At 55.8% G+C, this 16,773-nt stretch overlaps 1 protein-coding gene across 1 annotated transcript in view; it reads right to left on the bottom strand.

The window, feature by feature from the left end:
* The window catches only part of NTN1 (netrin 1), a 58,813-nt gene that overhangs the window by 15,424 nt on the left and 26,616 nt on the right, over nt 1–16,773 (bottom strand). The window contains exon 5 of the mRNA XM_014549814.1: nt 1,840–1,914. Within this exon, the coding sequence (XP_014405300.1) occupies nt 1,840–1,914 (75 nt within the window). The remainder of the gene's footprint in view (nt 1–1,839; nt 1,915–16,773) is intronic.

Here is a 16,773-nt window from a genome sequence, read left to right as displayed (position 1 = left end):
AAAGTGTGGAAAGGTGAGCATGGGGGCCTGGGGCTAAACGTAAGGCAGGCAGCAGAGGGGGCCCCAGGGAAGGACCTGTGGGAGGAGCAGAGGCTGGGCCACCACTGGCCAGTCACCGTCCCAGCTGGCCAGGTCCCACCTGGGGCAACAGGGAACTGAGGCCTGCCCCCTCTGACCCCGGCTTCGTTCTGATCCTCCCTGGGGGTGTCAGGTGCGAGGGGAAGGCGAGGGCTGAGTCAGGGAGCAGAGGTCAAGTGCAAGCCAGAGGCTGTGCCCACCCATCCCCACCGGCAGGAGAGGGGCCCGTGCCCCAGGGAGGCCCCAGCGGGGACAGGGCACAGGCAGGCCGGGGACCCTTGGGTCTATGAAGAGAGGGTACTGGGCCCCTTGGGCAGAGAGAGGGGCTGCCAGCTGGTGGGCGAGGAGGCCCCGAGAGCTCGGAGGGGCCGTGTCCCCGGGGAATGGCAGGGGCGTGAAGGTGGAATTCCATGGAGGACGAGGAGTCAGGAGAGAACAAAACAGGACGGAGTCCAACGGAACCAGGTGGAAACGGGATCCGTTTTGGTAACTTTCAAACAAAAGTCCAATTTTTCCTTTTTCACTCGAAAAACAGAACCGGCTGTGGGTCAGTCAGCTCCTGACAGGAAGCCGCTCAGCTCTCTCGTCCCACCCCTCCCCAGCGTCTACTGAGGGGTGCTTCAAGCCAACGTGGAAACAACCCTGGCCCACATGGCCGCCTAGCCTTCCCCTTCCTGCCCCCCCCACCCCGTCCTGGGCAGCGGGGGTGGGGGTGGAGGGCAGGGGAGGCATGGTGAGGGGCGCGGGGCCTGCAAGGACAGCCTGGGCTCGCCCCCGGCCCCCAGGTCAGGAGGAGCCCCCGGGAAGGCGCCAGGCCTGGGTTCCCAGCCCCGGGGCCTGCCTCTAGGCTGTGCTACCTCCTGGCTGGGCAACCAGGAGGACGCCCGTCTCCACAGGGCCTTCCTGCCCTGCCAGGGGGCAGCGGCTGAATGACTCTCCGACTTCTGTCTGCTTGTCCCTCTGCTCTTTGCACCCAACCTGTGGCCAACAAGGGCTCCCCCTCCTGCAGGCTCCCCGTCTGCCTCCCGCCCACCAGGACCGAGGCCAGGCTGTGCCCCTGTGTCACATGGTGTCTGGCCAGTGAGAACTCTCTCAGGGCCCAGAACCACAAGGCCGCCGCCTCACCTCCCGCCAGACGGGCCCGCACCGGACTCTCAGCAGATGCTTAAGGAGGCGGGAAAGGGGGCAGGGGCTCACTGTCCCCAGGGAGGGGAGAACTCTGCGTGATGAGAGTAGGGGGACGGGAGACCCTCCCCAGCTTAGACAGCCCGAGGGCTCAGGTGACGGAATCTGCAGGTGGCGCCCAGGCTGGCAGCCCCGCGGCTCCCGTTGGCCGTGTTCACACTCCCGTGGATCAGAGTGACAACACGCTGCTCCCCGGCCCAACCCCAGCGCTTTCTGGAGTCAACCCCAGAGGCGGTGGCATCAGGAATCTGCATCTCAAAGGCACCATGGACCTCCCTTCGAGCAACAGAGACTCAGGCCGAATGTGCACAGAATGGACGAGCCCGAGGCCGCCCCCCGCTGGCCTGGGCACCGCCCTGCAGGGCTGGGGTACCCGGGTCCTCACGCCCTGTGGCCCTGGTGCCCTCGCCGCCAAGGACCGAGATGGAAGGGATGAGAAGTCCTGGGCGTGGGATCTGTCCGGCTCGGCTCCTGCTCGGTCACAGGGACTGCATCACCCACACCCACTGGGGCCACTGGCACCCGACCCGCTCCTCGCTCCTCGCTGGTCCCACGCCCGCCCGCCGCCTCACTCACCATAGTCCTTCTTGCAGTACTTTTTCATGTTAATCTTCAGCTTCCCTTTGGAGGCCTTGCAGTAGGAATCACAGTCTGCAGGGAGGGAGAGCACAGACAAAACCTAATTAGGCTGGTGCTGACTAGGCCTCGGGCGAGAGGCGGGGCCGCCTCCCTAAATACCCAGAGGCCCTGATACCCCCGGGCCAGGCCGGGCTGCGGCCATTCAGGGCAGGCCTGGCTTCTAAAGAGGCGCTTGGGACAAAGGCCCCCCAGCCTGAGGAATCCTTCAGCCGCTGCCTGCAACCCCCTTGGCCTCCGGGAGGGAGGCTGGGGGCTCCCACTTTGCGCCACCCAGGGCTTCTGAGCCACACAAATTCCCCCGCTCAGAGACGCAAGTGGAGCCTGATTAAAGCCGATAGAGGCCTCATTGTCGCCCGCGCCCGGGTCTGTGTCAGGCGCTGGCTTTCATGGCGTGGAGCCTCTGGCTGGGGTCAGGCCCCAACAAAAGGGGTCACGGAGGAAATTAGCAGCCCGTGAAGTATTAGAAAACCCCTTTGGTGTCCACTCTTCTGGAGTATGCAAATAGAATGCCCCCGAAGACGAGTTCAGTTCTAATGGGCCCTACTGCTGACACAGGGCGGCCTGGCTGCAGCCGCCGGGGAGCACCTCGGGGCTCCCCCAGTCCAGTGCGAGCCGGGCGGGATGTGGAGGGCCCCGGGCCTGGCCAGAAATCCGGCCTGCTTCTCCTGGGGGTGGCCTGTGGCAACCCACCCAAGGCACACCTCCAACCCCCGCCCAGCACGCCCCCCCACCCCCGGCTCCTGCTGCTCTGAGTTGAGGTGGTACAATGCCTTCCCTAGGTCCACGTCTGGCGCCCAGCCCACCACAGAGGCCCAATGATTCATCCCGGCCTCCCGGCACCACCACTTGACACGTTGGATCCCATTCAAGTCTCACAAACATTCCGTGATGGGTGGGTGCTATTCCCATTCTGCAGATACAAAAACTGAGGCCGCCTGCCCAATGCATCCCAGACGCTAGCACCAAGACTGGACCTAGAACCGAGGCTGAGACGTCAAAATGAGTGTCCCTGTGCTTACGCCGTGCTGGGTCTCAGTAAACACGTCAGTCTCTCAGTGGGCGTGCATGTCAGGCTCAGAGCTGGGGACCAGGAGTGGCCCGTGTTCCAGCAACTCCTGGACTGCCCGCGGGAGCAGCCAGGCCGGCCTGGGCCGTGGAGGCCCCCCTGTTCTAGGAGCGATGACAACAGCCTGGGGTGCTGGGAGTGGGTGGGGTGTGTGTCCTGGGGAGGGTGGGAGGGTGACTAAAAAGGTGAAGGGGACACACACGCACACGCAGACATGTAAGTGACTGGCCAGCCCCTCACTGTGCGGAGTAGGAAACTGAGGCCAAGTTAGGGGAAAGCAGTGACTTGGGTTGGGAGCACAGGACAAAGCCAGGGCATGAAGTTGGGCCTCCAGTGCCCAACGCCCCAACCCCTGGCTGAAGTCTGCAGGGGATATTCAGAGATCACCCCAGAGTCAGCCGCTGACCCCATCGGAGGTCGCTGCTTCCTTCAGGGCCTGCAATTCAAGGACGGTGCCTCAAATAACGTCGAAACAGCTCCGCCCCGTTGCCCTGAGCGTCACAGCTGGCCGCTGCCTAATGCCTCCGGAGCCAGCTTCCTGGGCACCCAGTGAGAAACCAGTCTCGGGAATGGAGAACAACAGCCCCCCTGCCAGCTCCCCTGGGTCTGAGCCTTGGGCCCCGCCCGGGGATGCCCTGACCAGGCGCACCGGAGGCGCAGGACCAGTCCCTCCGCCCGCTGGACGGCTGGCGGGTTACTGCAGGAAGAACCTGCTGGGGTGCAGGGCCTGGGGCGTCCTGAGAGCCTGGCCTGCATCTACCATGGCCAAGTCCGAGAGGGGATGGCGGCCTGGGCACCAGATAAGTAGCGCCGTCACCACCATCGTCACCACCACCGTCAGGGCGCTTCACTGCCGGGAACAGCCCTCTCTGCCAGCTCAGGGCCAGATGACGCTCACAGCAAAGCCACTGCTGAGGCTGAACCCAGGTCGTGCGTAAGTCCTTGTGGTCCCGAGTGCGCTGGCCGGGATCCCGCCTGCTCTCTCCACTTAGGGAAGCGAATTGGAATGTAAGTGGTGCCGGGTGACGTCATTCCAGGGACAGCCTTGAATCCACTCTCGTCGCTTTCTGGTTATTTTTCAGGAAAGTCACTGGGCCCTGTTCGTGCTGCACTCGGGTCAGGAGGGAACGGGCACACTGCCTCCTCTGCAGGGTCCAGCACATCCTGCATCTCAGCCGAGGCGACAGCGGGTCCAGAGAGAGCCTTGAGGCCTGTCCACTATTAGCCTCACAGCAACCGGTGAGGCAGGGACCAAATCCCCCTTAAAGACCAGGAAACTAGAGATGGAAAGGTCCCCGGGTGCCCGCCCCTGTAAGCTCTGCCCTGCGGAGCAGAAGGGCAGGTGGCTGAGTCCTGGGACAACCTAGCCCTGCACCTCCAGCTCTCACCTCCTCCCTCCCTCTCATCACTCCCTCCTGGTTCATCTTCAGCTTCTCTTTTCAGAGCCAAGCACCCACCTGAGACAGGAAGCGCACTAGGATGTGTGGCCGCCATCACTGCCTAGTTAGCTGGAGCTCCGGACCCTGCCTGATGAATCACAGCCACCCCGGAACTATCCAGTCTGTGCCTCAGCAGTGGCAGCCACTCACACGGCACCAACGGGGCCCGAGACACGGCCCTCTAGCCTGCCCATCAGCCCCACGTACAGATGGGAGATCCCAGCTGCAGTCTGTGCTCCCGACCCCTGGTTCCCAGCCTGGACCACACAGTGGAATCACCCAGAAGCTGTAAAAACACACGGATGCCTGAGTCCCACCCCGAGACATTCTGACGTCACTGGTACAGGGGGCAGCCCTGAGTGTCCGGGCTCGTAGAGTTCCCCGGTGAGTCTAATGTGCAGCCAGGGTTAGAAGCCACGGTCTGGATCAGGTGTAGCTGTGGAGGAGGGGAGGGAGTCCCCGCACCCAGGACTTGCACAGAGCACCCAGCTGGGCAGGGGAAGGCCAGCCAGGCGAGTGTGGGAGATGGGCGCTCACACAGCAACATGCAGGCTCCTGCAGGACACGGAGCCAGCCTCTGAACGTGTGCAGTTGTATTTGTGTGTGTGTGTCGGGGGGAGGCGGGGGGTCCTATGTCTTTCCTTTCGGTTGGCCAGAAACTTGTCAGGCCAGTGTGCTTCTTGCTGTAAAATGTCCCCTACTCTTCCTATTCGCTGCTTCCAATTTAGTTGTGAGCTAAGGAAACAGGAAGTCATCCCCAGCTTGCCGGGTTGTGTGTAAAGCAGGCGCACGCGGGGCTGGACTAGGACACGCGCTGCTCTCCTGCGGGTGAAGCGAGTGACCTCCGGGGCGCGGACACCGTGGCAGCTCCCTGGCTCTGGGGGTTCTCCGCGTGGGCTGGATTCCCGAGGACTGAGGTCATTGGACAAGTGGTCCCTGGGTAAGGAAAACGTCCCTGCCTTGTCTTCTGTGATCACATGCGCACTAAGCTGCGGAGACTGCTTCGAGATGGACAACCCAGCTTGAAAACGCAGCTCCGACTCCCTCAAAATGGCATCTACTTGGCAGTCACCCATGGAGCCCCTCCTTGTTTTGTTCCAAAATAGCTATAAAGACAATGAAAAAAAAAATGAAAATTCACACTAATGCCAGAAACGAAACTGATAGATGACCCAATGCTGGAATCTGGGAGCAATCTCTATTAATTAAAGGCAGATGGTGGTGGAACAAGCTAAACCTGTCCAGGTTTTACCTCCGGACACAGTTCTTTGTCTGATGAACAGAAAGATCCTTAAAAAAAAAAAAAAAAAGGAAAAATGACAGAGAAACAACAACCAGAAAACAAATGGGCAGGAAGTGGGTGGGGCCTGGTGACAGTGGCCTCCTTCAGGGAGGGAAAGCTGAAGGAAGGGTAGGGACTGGAAGGACGGTGTTTGCAGGAGGTATCTGAACCTGCATTTTTATCCAAGTTATCGATGCAGACACTGAGAAAATCGGCCGAGGAGACAGAAGAATGCCAGCTCCACAGAGCAGGAGTGAACCGAGGGGAAAGGCTGGTAAGAATGAGGAACAGTCCCCTGCCATCCCTCTTGGAGCTAAACAGGAATCCAGCTGTCATGCTAGTACAGGGATCTGTGAATTTTTTTGTTGTTGTTGCAAAGTGCCAAAAGTAAATATTTTAGGCTTTGCAGGCCATACGGTCTCAATCACAACTCTTCAAATTCTGTCGCCATAGCTGGAAAACAGTCATAGAAAATATGTAACCGAAGGAGTATGGCAGACTAAAAGAATTCTAAAAAGACACATCCTCTATGAAATAGGAGAAGAAAGCCATAAGGGAAGACTACGCAAATCTGAAAAGGCCATATGATGACACATAAAGAGCGACGTAGGAGAGATAAAAGAGCTGGAAAAAAAAAAAAAACCTAAAAGCCCAGCACAATTAAAACCCACTCTGGAAGCAGTAAAGAAAAATGGTACTGTAGAACACTGATTCAGAAAATGGAGAATGAATTGGAGCAGTTCTCCTAAAATATAGAGGAAAAGGATAGAGACATGCAAACTATGAAAGAGAAAATGATAAGGGTATAGGGGAAGAGTGGTGAGGTGGCATATAATTGGAAGAGAACTACAGTGGAGGCCAAGTGGAATAGAAACAATCAATGATAGGATTCCTGAGCTAAAGACAGACCTATGTATGTCAAAGGAAAGGGCTTGTTGATTTGTTTTTCATCAAGGAAAAGACACCAACACCTAGACATATCTTTGCAAAACATATGAAATACCAAGATGAGGAAAAAATACATACAGATTAAAAATCAAGAAGGAGAGGTTGGCCTGATGACTATGGCACAATGTCTATGGGTTCTGAAGAGGAAAAAGTTTGTGACCCAAGAATTTTATACCTAGCTGGACTGTCTTGTATGTATGCTGGCCATGATAAACAAAAGGCATTCTCAAGTGTGCAAGGGTTCTGAAAACATTCCAATCATGTATCCTTTTTGAGAGAAATACTTGAGACTATTTCCCAACCATGAAATCAATCAAGAGTTTAAGAGGAGAAAGTCATAGTATGAACATACTGGTGGTGAGCACCAAAACCAGTGAACATAGAGACTTCAAATTTGGTTCTAAAACAAGGCAAATGTCAAAGTAATTTTAAAATGTTTCAAAGGGAACATCAGAAAATGTGTATGTGCTAGTATGTATATATAACTACAAAAATTCAGATCATACTAACTATATGTTAATGTGATCTAAATATGATCTGAAACTTTAGATCATATTAACAAAAACGAAGAAATAAAGGAGGTGGAAAATACAACTCTCTGTGTTAAGTAAGGAGAATGCAAAAGATGCTACTTCAGCTTTACTCTGACAATTTGGAGCTATTAGATCAAATAGTGCTTTTTGAAAAAATCACAAAACACCAGAGAAGATAGCAAATAAATTATAGGTAACATGCCAAAAGACAAAAATAAAACACAGGAAAAGTGGAAGATAGCAAATAAATTATAGGTAACATGCCAAAAGAAAAAAAAACCAGGAAAAGTAGACATATATAAAGCAATTGTGATAAATTAAGATCATTGAAGAGCAATGACTGTAAATGGATGTACCCTCTATTGAAAAACCGATCAAAGTACATTAAATAACTTTTGCAGAGGGTCATAACCAAATAAAGCCAAATTTTTTAAGTTTACAACTTTTAAGAAGAAGTTGTAAGCTTCTAAAACAAGCATGTCACACCCAAAGGCGAACATGGGCCAAATAAACGAGGCAGGTGGCCCACGGGTCACGAGCTTCACAGGCTTGTTCTAACATAACATTTTGTGTAGAATAACATCTTAGTGAAGTATATTAAACAAATACGTTAGACATACAAAAAGGAGTAGACACATACGTATACGAGAATGCTAAATCAATTCTAAGGGGCTGAAACTATACAGGCCACATGTCCTGACCACGATGTAACAAATTAGCAAAAAAATAAAGAAAATAAATAAAGTATATTGAATTCTACAAGTTAGAAACACGAAAAACAAAACCTGAAGCAGGAGGAAAGAATACCAACAGATGTAGATATTAATAAAGTAGATACTAAAAATCTCAAAAGTTATAAATACACCCAAGAAGTGACTCTCAAGAAAGCCCCAAAACCAACCAACCAAAAACAACAACAAAAAAACCCAAACAGACAATACACTATCATGTCTAATTATGAGTAAAAGAGAGAAACATACACATTAGAAAGGAAGGAGAAAGGGGGGCAGAACCACGATCTAAAGAAGGTTTTATAAATTCTAAGGCTATTGTATAGCTTTAGGCTGGGATCTTGGACGTCTGAATGAAATACATCACATAAATGACCAAATGGAACCAAAGGAGAGAGAGCGAAGCTGAACAGAGAAATAATCTTAAGAACTCGCTGGATCCAGACAGTTTCAAAGGCTGGGTCCACGTGAGCATGTAAAGGACACATCCCTTTCATGCGATTTGATGTGGTCAGAAACATAGAAAAAGATGGAAAGCTATTAGGATGAACCACATGAAAGTGCCTAAAATCAACCATTTGTCACCTTAAAAAAAAGCAGTTTCATATAGTTCAGCCCTAATATGAAAGCTAGCATGAGCTTAAGCACACACAGACCCTGCAGATCAGTGGATTGACCTCATTTACCAAATGGGTCCCAGTATTTTATGCCGAGCACGTTCCCATCCTCACTGGACCCAACGGCTGGGCGCTCCCCCTACCCTGGCTCCACACAAAAGTAGTGAGTACAGGGTGGGCCAAAAGCTCCTGCCCTCATGCTCTAAGGCGACCCTCCAGGGCTCCAGTCAAGGGCACAGGTAAATACTGGGAGACCTGCACAGACCAACGAGGTGGGAGCTGCCAGGGAAAAACACGGGGACCGCCTGGCTCCCCACTGGGATGGCTCTGTCCCGGGGAGAGCTGCGGAGACCCCGAGGCCGCCATCTGCAGCTCGCAGCAGGCCCATCCTGGCTGGCTGGCTGGCGTCCTGGGAGCAGCCAACCCTCCCTTTTATTCCCCCCACCTGCTCCGCTGACCGACCCACAGCCAAGAACCAAGAGGGGGCCTTGCAGGCCCAATCCCAGCGGCCAAGCCCCTCCCTCCTCTTCCTCCACCTTGAGTAGCTGGCCCCTCTGGTCTGCCTCCTGTGCCCAGGTTGCCAAAAATCCTGCTGGGCAGGCCTGCTCGGCAGATCGAAGCTCATCTCTGAGCATATGGCAGGCGGGCCCAGCGGTCCCTGGCTGGAGCCAGGGGCACTGCATCTGGCGCCTCCCTTGGCGTGGGGCGGGGAGCTGGCAAGGTCTCGCTCCCAGCAGCACCCCTGCCCCTGCTTCTGGGCTGTGGGCCTCAGGAAGGTGGGGCTCTGCGGGTAATGAGCGAGGGACACCCAGCTACCCAGTCCATCCCAGGACAGGGACCTGGAGGGCTGGGGGAGTTTCAGACGCCACTGGCAGGACACAGGGGAGGGGCCCCTGGTTCCTTGACCCGGGGTAAGAGAGCTCAAGGCACTGGGGCGAGGAGGGGTGCCCCGCTGGCTCCACTGTTTGGGCTGAGCCACTCTGCCCACCAGCAGGTGACAAAAGACAGGTGAGGTCAGTCTGCCCAGGGAGTGTGTTTGGGCTCCATCGGAGCCACCAAGCTGCCGGGAACTCCTCAGGCAGAGTCAGCTTTCAGTGGGCAATTTCCCAGGGGCTGCGGCCACCCACAGGTTCGTAACAGCCGTCGTCGTGGGGTGCGGATGGAGGAGGCGCTCCCTGTGAAGCCAGCTCGCACCTCTTGGTCCTAATACAGGTGAGTGAGCGACTGTCCCCCTGGTAAAACCACCTTGTTGGCACCCTCACCCACACTACCTTGCTCAGCGCCCAGCGACCTCTCTGGGAAGCTGGGGTCCAAGGCAGCTGCTGAGCACCCACACGTCTCTCCAAACGCACCCACTCTATCACCTCCAAGCCCTCCTTGCCTCAACAGCGTAATGTCCATTGAACTCTGGGCTCTGGCTCAGAGAGGCCAAGGACTCCCCAATCAAGGCAGCCTCTAGCAATACACTGGCAGAGCAGCTGGGTGTGGGGTACCTTACAACCTATCGGGGCAAATGACTGGGGTGAGTGTGGAATTCTCGGCAGTTCTAGTGAGATGAAGCCTGACATGCTAAGCTCTAAAAAATGTTAGCTATCATTTTTACTAAAATTTAGGAGCATGAAAAGAAAAAACCCAACCTCGCAGTATTCCCGGCACAATCAATTAAGCACATGGTTAACTTTCTCACTCGAGCACGTACTGGCTGACCTCTGCTGTCCTGAAAAGCACACTGGTCTTCAGGGGACGTGGTTCCTTCCCAGCCCTTGTCACAGGGGCAGGAGCGGGGTTTGCGGGTTGGCTTGCTTTGGCAGAGGCCACCGCATTGTTCACGCTGTTGAATGAGTTGAGTGAGAGGGGGCTCAGCTGCCACCACCTGTGCCCTCACAATCCCTTCACTGCCCTGGTCCAAGGGCAGGAGACATGGCCCTGCAAGGGAGCCTGCAGAGGAGGCTGTGCAAACTGCAGGGAACCAAAGGCCGGAGCAGGATTCCGGAGGGAGAGGGGGAAAGACAATTCTGGAAAATGCTGTGGAACCAAAAGCTGACCCTCGGGGAGTGCGGCAGGAGCCGATAAGTCTGCCCTCTCCAGGGAGGTTTGAAAGGCTCTGGTGTTTTATTTGGATGTTAATAACACAGATTCTAAATCCCCTGCCTTATTATGAAAAGAGATTTGCAGATTTAAAATACTGGGCCTGGGATCCTGAGGGCAGCTCTCGTGGGCGGAGCCAGAAAGGCTCGGAGCTGGGGCGACCAGGGGAAGGAGAGTCCCTGCCAGGTCGCCTGCCCCTCCTGCTTCAGTCCGGCCTGGGGCACTGGGACTCAAACAAGCAGGAACTGGCGCACTGGCTGGGCTTTCTGGAGGGGTGACCAGCAGGCCCCCAGGTCACCTGCCCCTCCTGCTTCAGTCTGGGCCTGGGGCACTGGGACTCGAACAAGCAGGAACCAGTGCACTGGCTGGGCTTTCTGGAGGGGTGACCAGCAAGCTGAGCTTTCTCTCTGAGCAGATGTAAGTGGCTGAGCGGTGGCAGCTCCCTCCCCGTGAGGCAGGGCAGCCTGCAGCCAGGTTGGGGCGGGGTGGCCGAGCTGGGAGAGGTCAGGGCTGCCCTGGCCACGTGAGGCAGGAGAGCGGCCCCTTCTCCACTTGGAACCAGAGGGTGCCCCGAGTCCCCAGCATGCTCTTTCTTCTTGCTGAACAAGATGGATTGGAAAACAAATTGGCTCAAATAAAGCATGTAATTAGATTAAAGCCTCTTGCCCGGAGCCTTCAGGGCTGCAGAAAGCCCTCCTGACTGGAGGCAGGAGACTCAGTGGGCTGAACCAGCTCCTGGACATCTAGAATTTTCTCCTGACCCTCGGGTGCTCACCCAGGCCTCCCCAGCCAGTGGTGACTATGCAGAGAAGGTCAATTCCACTACGAAGAGGACTGCGGAGCCTGCTCTGCCACCAGCCACCCTGTCCCCTGCCTGCAGGTACCGCCTCCTCCCCAAAGGGAGCCCATGTCCAATCCACGTGGCCCACCTCAGCCCATCTCTAGGGGACAGTGATGAGCCGCACCTGGGCAGCCCTCCGCAGCACTTCCCATCCACAACCCCAGGTGAGCAGCACAGGGACCTGTAAGGAACCCAGGCAGGTGGTATTAGGACCACAGGTTCTGTCACACACACCAGAAAACTGAGGCCCAGAATGTTCAGTGTTCAAGGTCACCTGCCAGTGGGGGCAGTTTTGCTAACACCAGCTGCCCTTCATTCCAGGCCAGGGCCATCCACATCTTTGTCCCCAAATCCATGGGCAACCTGATGACCATTAAGCAATGACCCTAACCTCCCCCCACACCAATGCAGCGGCTGCCCCCTCTCAAGGGTACCATCTCTCAGCTGCCTGTCCTCAGGAAGAACCTCTGTGTGCCTCCCCCTCCTGCCACTCCCCTTCCCTCACTCAGCTCCCACCTGACACCCCTGCCCATGCACTGGCCAGCCCTTAGGAAAAGCGGCTGTGCTCAGCGGCTGCCCGAGAAAGGAAGGAGCAGGCAGGAAGCTCAGGTCCCTACTCTGAAAGGCTCAGTGATGAGCAACTTATCTCCAGGCGGAAAAAAGGAGGGTCGCCCGAGAAGACACTGACTGGGAGCGAGTGTGGAAGCAGGAAAAGCATACAGGCAGCTCACAAGCCGCCAGATTCCCCGGCCACGCTCGTGGCAGACATTACTAATCAACCTCAGCACCCAAGGGAGCCCAGAACTCAACCAGGTGCTCCTGGTTCCTGGTGGGAGAGCGGGCACATTCCTGCCCTCCCTGTTGGCTCAGTCACTGGCCGGTTACTGACAGACTGGACACCAGCCACGGAATCTGCCTTCTCTCGAGGAAAGGGTACATGAAGGTCGTGTACCCTCCCTCCTCCTGTCGCCATCCCACCGTCTGGACAGACTTCTGTGAGCCTCGCCTCGCCTGTTTCTACAGCTCCTCCCAGATGGCCCTCGTTCCACCTTCTGGAACAGCCCAGCATAAGCCTGTTTAGCCAACAGATCAGCCCTCAAGACTTTCAGAGAAAGTACCCTCCCTCCCAAGCCTTCCTGGGCCCTCAAAACCCAAGGGTGTGGCCATTAGAACCCCCACCAAGCGGATCCCCCTTCTTACCCTCTCTGCTCCTCAGTTATTCGACGTGAGGACTGAAGAGACAAACTCTGTCTCCTCTTTACTTTATAGACGTCTCTGCTGAGGACGGATACAATCCTACTTAACCTGCGTAGCTCAAGTCTCAGGAACACAGGTGAGAAGCAGGAAGGAAGGTCTAAGCAGCCAAATTGCCAGACCTTCAGGTCTTCATTCTCAGCTTAATTACCCTTTACTCACAAGCACTGGTGACAAATGTTATAGCCATTCTAGAGCACGGCGCCTGGTGAGCCACGTATTTAAAGGGTGGGGGACCCACTGACCGGAAGAAGGGACAGCCAGCCAACAGGGTGCAGAAAAGGGGCCAGGGACCATGAAACCATGAAGAGCAGACAGAGAGCACCTAAGGGCCACTCTGAACAGAGGCCAACAATCCAGAACCGCTGAGAAAGCCTCGGGTTTAGGCCGTATTGCAGATCAGTCCGCCTTCACCATGGCTGTGCCATCCCCACAGGTGAAATCACATCCGTGTGCATGGCTCCACGAGGCAGGAAAGCTGGGTTTTCTTTGGGAAAGATCCCCCCCCCCCAAAATGGTTGCAATTTTTAAAAAGTACATGGTATTTCAATGAATTACACCTCAGGTGTCTGAAAACCGTGTTTGCGGGGGTTCCACGAGGCAGGAAAGCTGGGTTTTCTTTGGGAAAGACTCCCACCCAAAATGGTTGCAATTTTTAAAAGTATATGGTATTTCAGTGAATTACACCTCAGGTGTCTGAAAACCGTATTTGCGGGGGCTGCTCATTCCACAAGAACAGAGGCAGCTGCTGAAATCTCCCCATCAAGACCAGCCTGACTGCCTCCTCACGGAGAATAAAGGAAATGTTTGCTCCTGGAGTGAGGGGTTCTCTCTACGCCCCAGGGAACCACAGACCCTGCAGGAGGTGTGAGGAGCCCTCACATCCAGGCAGAGGCCTGCTGACCCGAGAGCCCTGAGGGGCCAGAGGCCAGTGGACACTGGACTTCCCCCTGCCCTGCACTCCCCACCTGGACACATCTGGGCTTTAACTGGTGGCCAAGTTCACATTCTACACCATCTTCCGCTGCTTAACCATCTCTTCTGTCTCAGGAACCCCCAACACAGGATTTCCAGCTGGTGCCCCACGTACATCCCCCAGTCTTAGAGGGCCCCCTCAGAGTCAGTCCCCGACACCCCTCCACACACACACACACACACATAGAGGGGAGCAGGAATGAGGCCTCAGGAGCTCGGGCGAGGGTGAGGCACAGGACCCCACCCCAGCGCTGGCCCTGACCTGCGGGAGCTCACCAGGCCTCCTGGGAGGCTTCAGGACAGCCTGCTGGACAAAGGACTAGCCAGCTTTCACCCGCCACAGGGGCCGTAGGGGTCGGCGACACCATCTTGCTCCACTCCCCGCACCAGCTCCTGTTAGGAACTGGGAAACCGCTGCTGGGCCCCGGGGACAAGTTACCGCAGAGCCTTAGGGTGCCACGTGCCTCTGACCTGGGAGTCAGGCTTAGAGGAGCCCCGAGGTCTCCCAGCCCCTCCCACTGAAACAGGCTCATGGGAACGGGAGCCACAGGCCACATCCGAGCATCCTCTGCCAGCGTGGAAATGAAAACTCGCAGCCCAGAGGAGCCCTGCAACCCCAGGGGAGAGTGCAGGCAGATCCCTGCTCGCTGCCAGGCTGGGCGGGCGAAGGGGTCTGAAGGCGTCCCGGGTGGCCCCAGCTCTGAGGGAAAGCCACGAAGACCCATCCACCGCAGAGCCGAGGACTGCAGCCCCGGCGCTTCCTCAAGATGCAATTCTGCCACATAAGATGGTCTTTGTGGAGGTTTTGCGTGTGGATCCCCGGTTGTTTCTGGCTTTGCCACCTTCTTACCTGCCATCAGCGCCATTAGCGAGCAGCAGCCTGGCTAGAGGCGTGATGAGCCACCTGGGATCCCAGCTTGCATGAGGGCAGGACAGACACAGCCTCTCTTAGCCCAGCTGACAAGGCCACGTGAGCGCCTGCTGACACCTGCACGGCATCTACTCTAACAGGTAACAGCCTGGTTAGAACCGCCTCCTTAGGCGTTTTTCTTGCACAGTAAACCAGGGTCTCTTAAACCCGGGGCTCCATGTTCTACACCCATCCCTGTAACCCCAGCACTAACACAGCCCCCAGTAAATGTGCAGCTGATGAACAAATGAAGAGAAAACGAACAGACATGTGCACGAATCCTGGCACCGAAGTTCCCAAGGAATGCTGGGAGTCGGGGGAAGAAGGGGTACGTACTAAAAACCACCACCAAGCCTGGCTGAACAAGAAATCCCCACTCTCAGCCTGTAGCCCGGACGAGGCCGCGGGGAGGATCTGCAGAGCAAAGATCAGTATTTCACAACCTTCCAAACAGCAGAGAAGGCCGCACCTGCTGCCCTCAGTCTGCGCTGCTAATCCGCTGGAACAGCTCCGCGCCCGCTCTGCTCCGAGGGCAGAGTCGGCCTGCGCGGCCGCCTTTAATAAGCTGGAGCATTCTGGCTCGGTATTCACCGGGGCTGCTCCCACAGGGCAGCCCCACGGGGTCTCCTTGTCGGCTCTCCGAGTGAACAGGAGATTTTGTGTTCAGCAGGGAAAACAAAGCTGCCCCGATGGGGATCCAGTTGGCCCTCGATACGCTTTTCCAGCAAGAGCCAATGGCAGACCGGCCCAGCGAGCGGGCAGCACGAAAGGGTGATTCGGAGAAGCGGAGGGGGGCTCAGCTGGGCTCCCTGGGAAGGCCGTGAGAGACAGGGGAGCTTGCAGCCCCGTCGTGTCCAGTCGCGGGTTGGCTGGCTGGTTAGCCCAGCTGGTTAAGCCAGTGCCGATGAGGTCATGCCTTGGAAGCCAGTGTCGCCTTTGCTCGGTTCCCTGGGTGGGCCGACGCCCCCAGCCTAGGCAGCTGCTGTGCAGGAGACCCACCGCTCGGCCAGGACTGCTTCCTCCACAGACAAAAGACCCTTAACGTGCACCATCACTTTCTGATGCCAATAACTCCATAATGGGGTGGCTTGCAAATGCCCGCGAAGTCAGCAGAGTGAGCAAAAAGGTCTATGGTGGAGGCTGTATGGAGTTACCAAACACCATTTCATTTTCCTCCTAGGCGTATAAACTACATTCTCCAGCATCTCTTGCGGTTAGGTGTGGTCATGTGATGAAGTTCTGGCCAATGTCATGGGTAGAAGTGACACATGATCCTTTCAGGCCTAGCCTGGAAAAGTCTCCAATGTGCCCCCCTCAGCTCTTTCCACACCAGCAGTGAGGCCAAAGCCCTAGAGCAGCGGTTCTCAACCTGTGGGTCGTGACCCCTTTGGTGGTCGAAAGACCCTTTCACAGAGGTCGCCTAAATACATCCTGCATATCAGATATTTACATTACGATTCATAACAGTAGCAACATTACAGTTATGAAGTAGCAACGAAAATAATTTTATGGTTGGGTCACAACATGAGGAACTGTATTAAAGGGTCGCGGCGTTAGGAAGGTTGAGAATCACTGCCCTAGAGGATGGCACAACCACATGATGGGAGAAGCCTGGGCCCGGCTCGCTGCTGCTGCAGTGGACCACCGGGGCTGCTCGCTACAGCACGCAGCCTGTACTGGCCAGTACAGGGGGTGAGAAGAGAGTCTGATGGAAGACACCCCCAGCAGCAGTGTGCACGGTAGAGAAGAGGGGTATGAGAGATGTCACGGCTGAGTGACTGGTTGGACATCGGAGGAAGGACATGCGGCCCCAGGGAACCTCCACCAGGTCTTCCCACAGTACAGGGCTGTTGGAGAGTGGACACAACAGAAATCCACAAATGGCCCCTAAATCCCAATAAACTTGTCTTCCCCTCAAGTAACTCACCCAGTAACTCACCCAGATGTGGCTGGGCCAGTACGCCTACCTCCAGCAGCTGCCAGTGCTGTGGCTAATGGCTTGCACTTGCACTTTCCCTGAAGGCTTGCCCTTGCTTGGTAAAAACTGCCCTGCTTGGAAACACCTGGGAGGGTACACATACCCTCCCCAGGGGCAGTCCTAGCTAACGGCCAGCTATACGGACAGGTATAACCGCCCCACCCTCTTGCTTTTAAGCAGGACAACTTTGGTGCAACTTACTCTCCAGA

This window comes from Myotis brandtii, unplaced genomic scaffold (genome assembly GCF_000412655.1).
Source record: "Myotis brandtii unplaced genomic scaffold, ASM41265v1 scaffold573, whole genome shotgun sequence".
In the NCBI taxonomy this organism is placed as follows: domain Eukaryota; kingdom Metazoa; phylum Chordata; class Mammalia; order Chiroptera; family Vespertilionidae; genus Myotis; species Myotis brandtii.
This window is presented reverse-complemented; position numbering and strand designations above follow the sequence as displayed.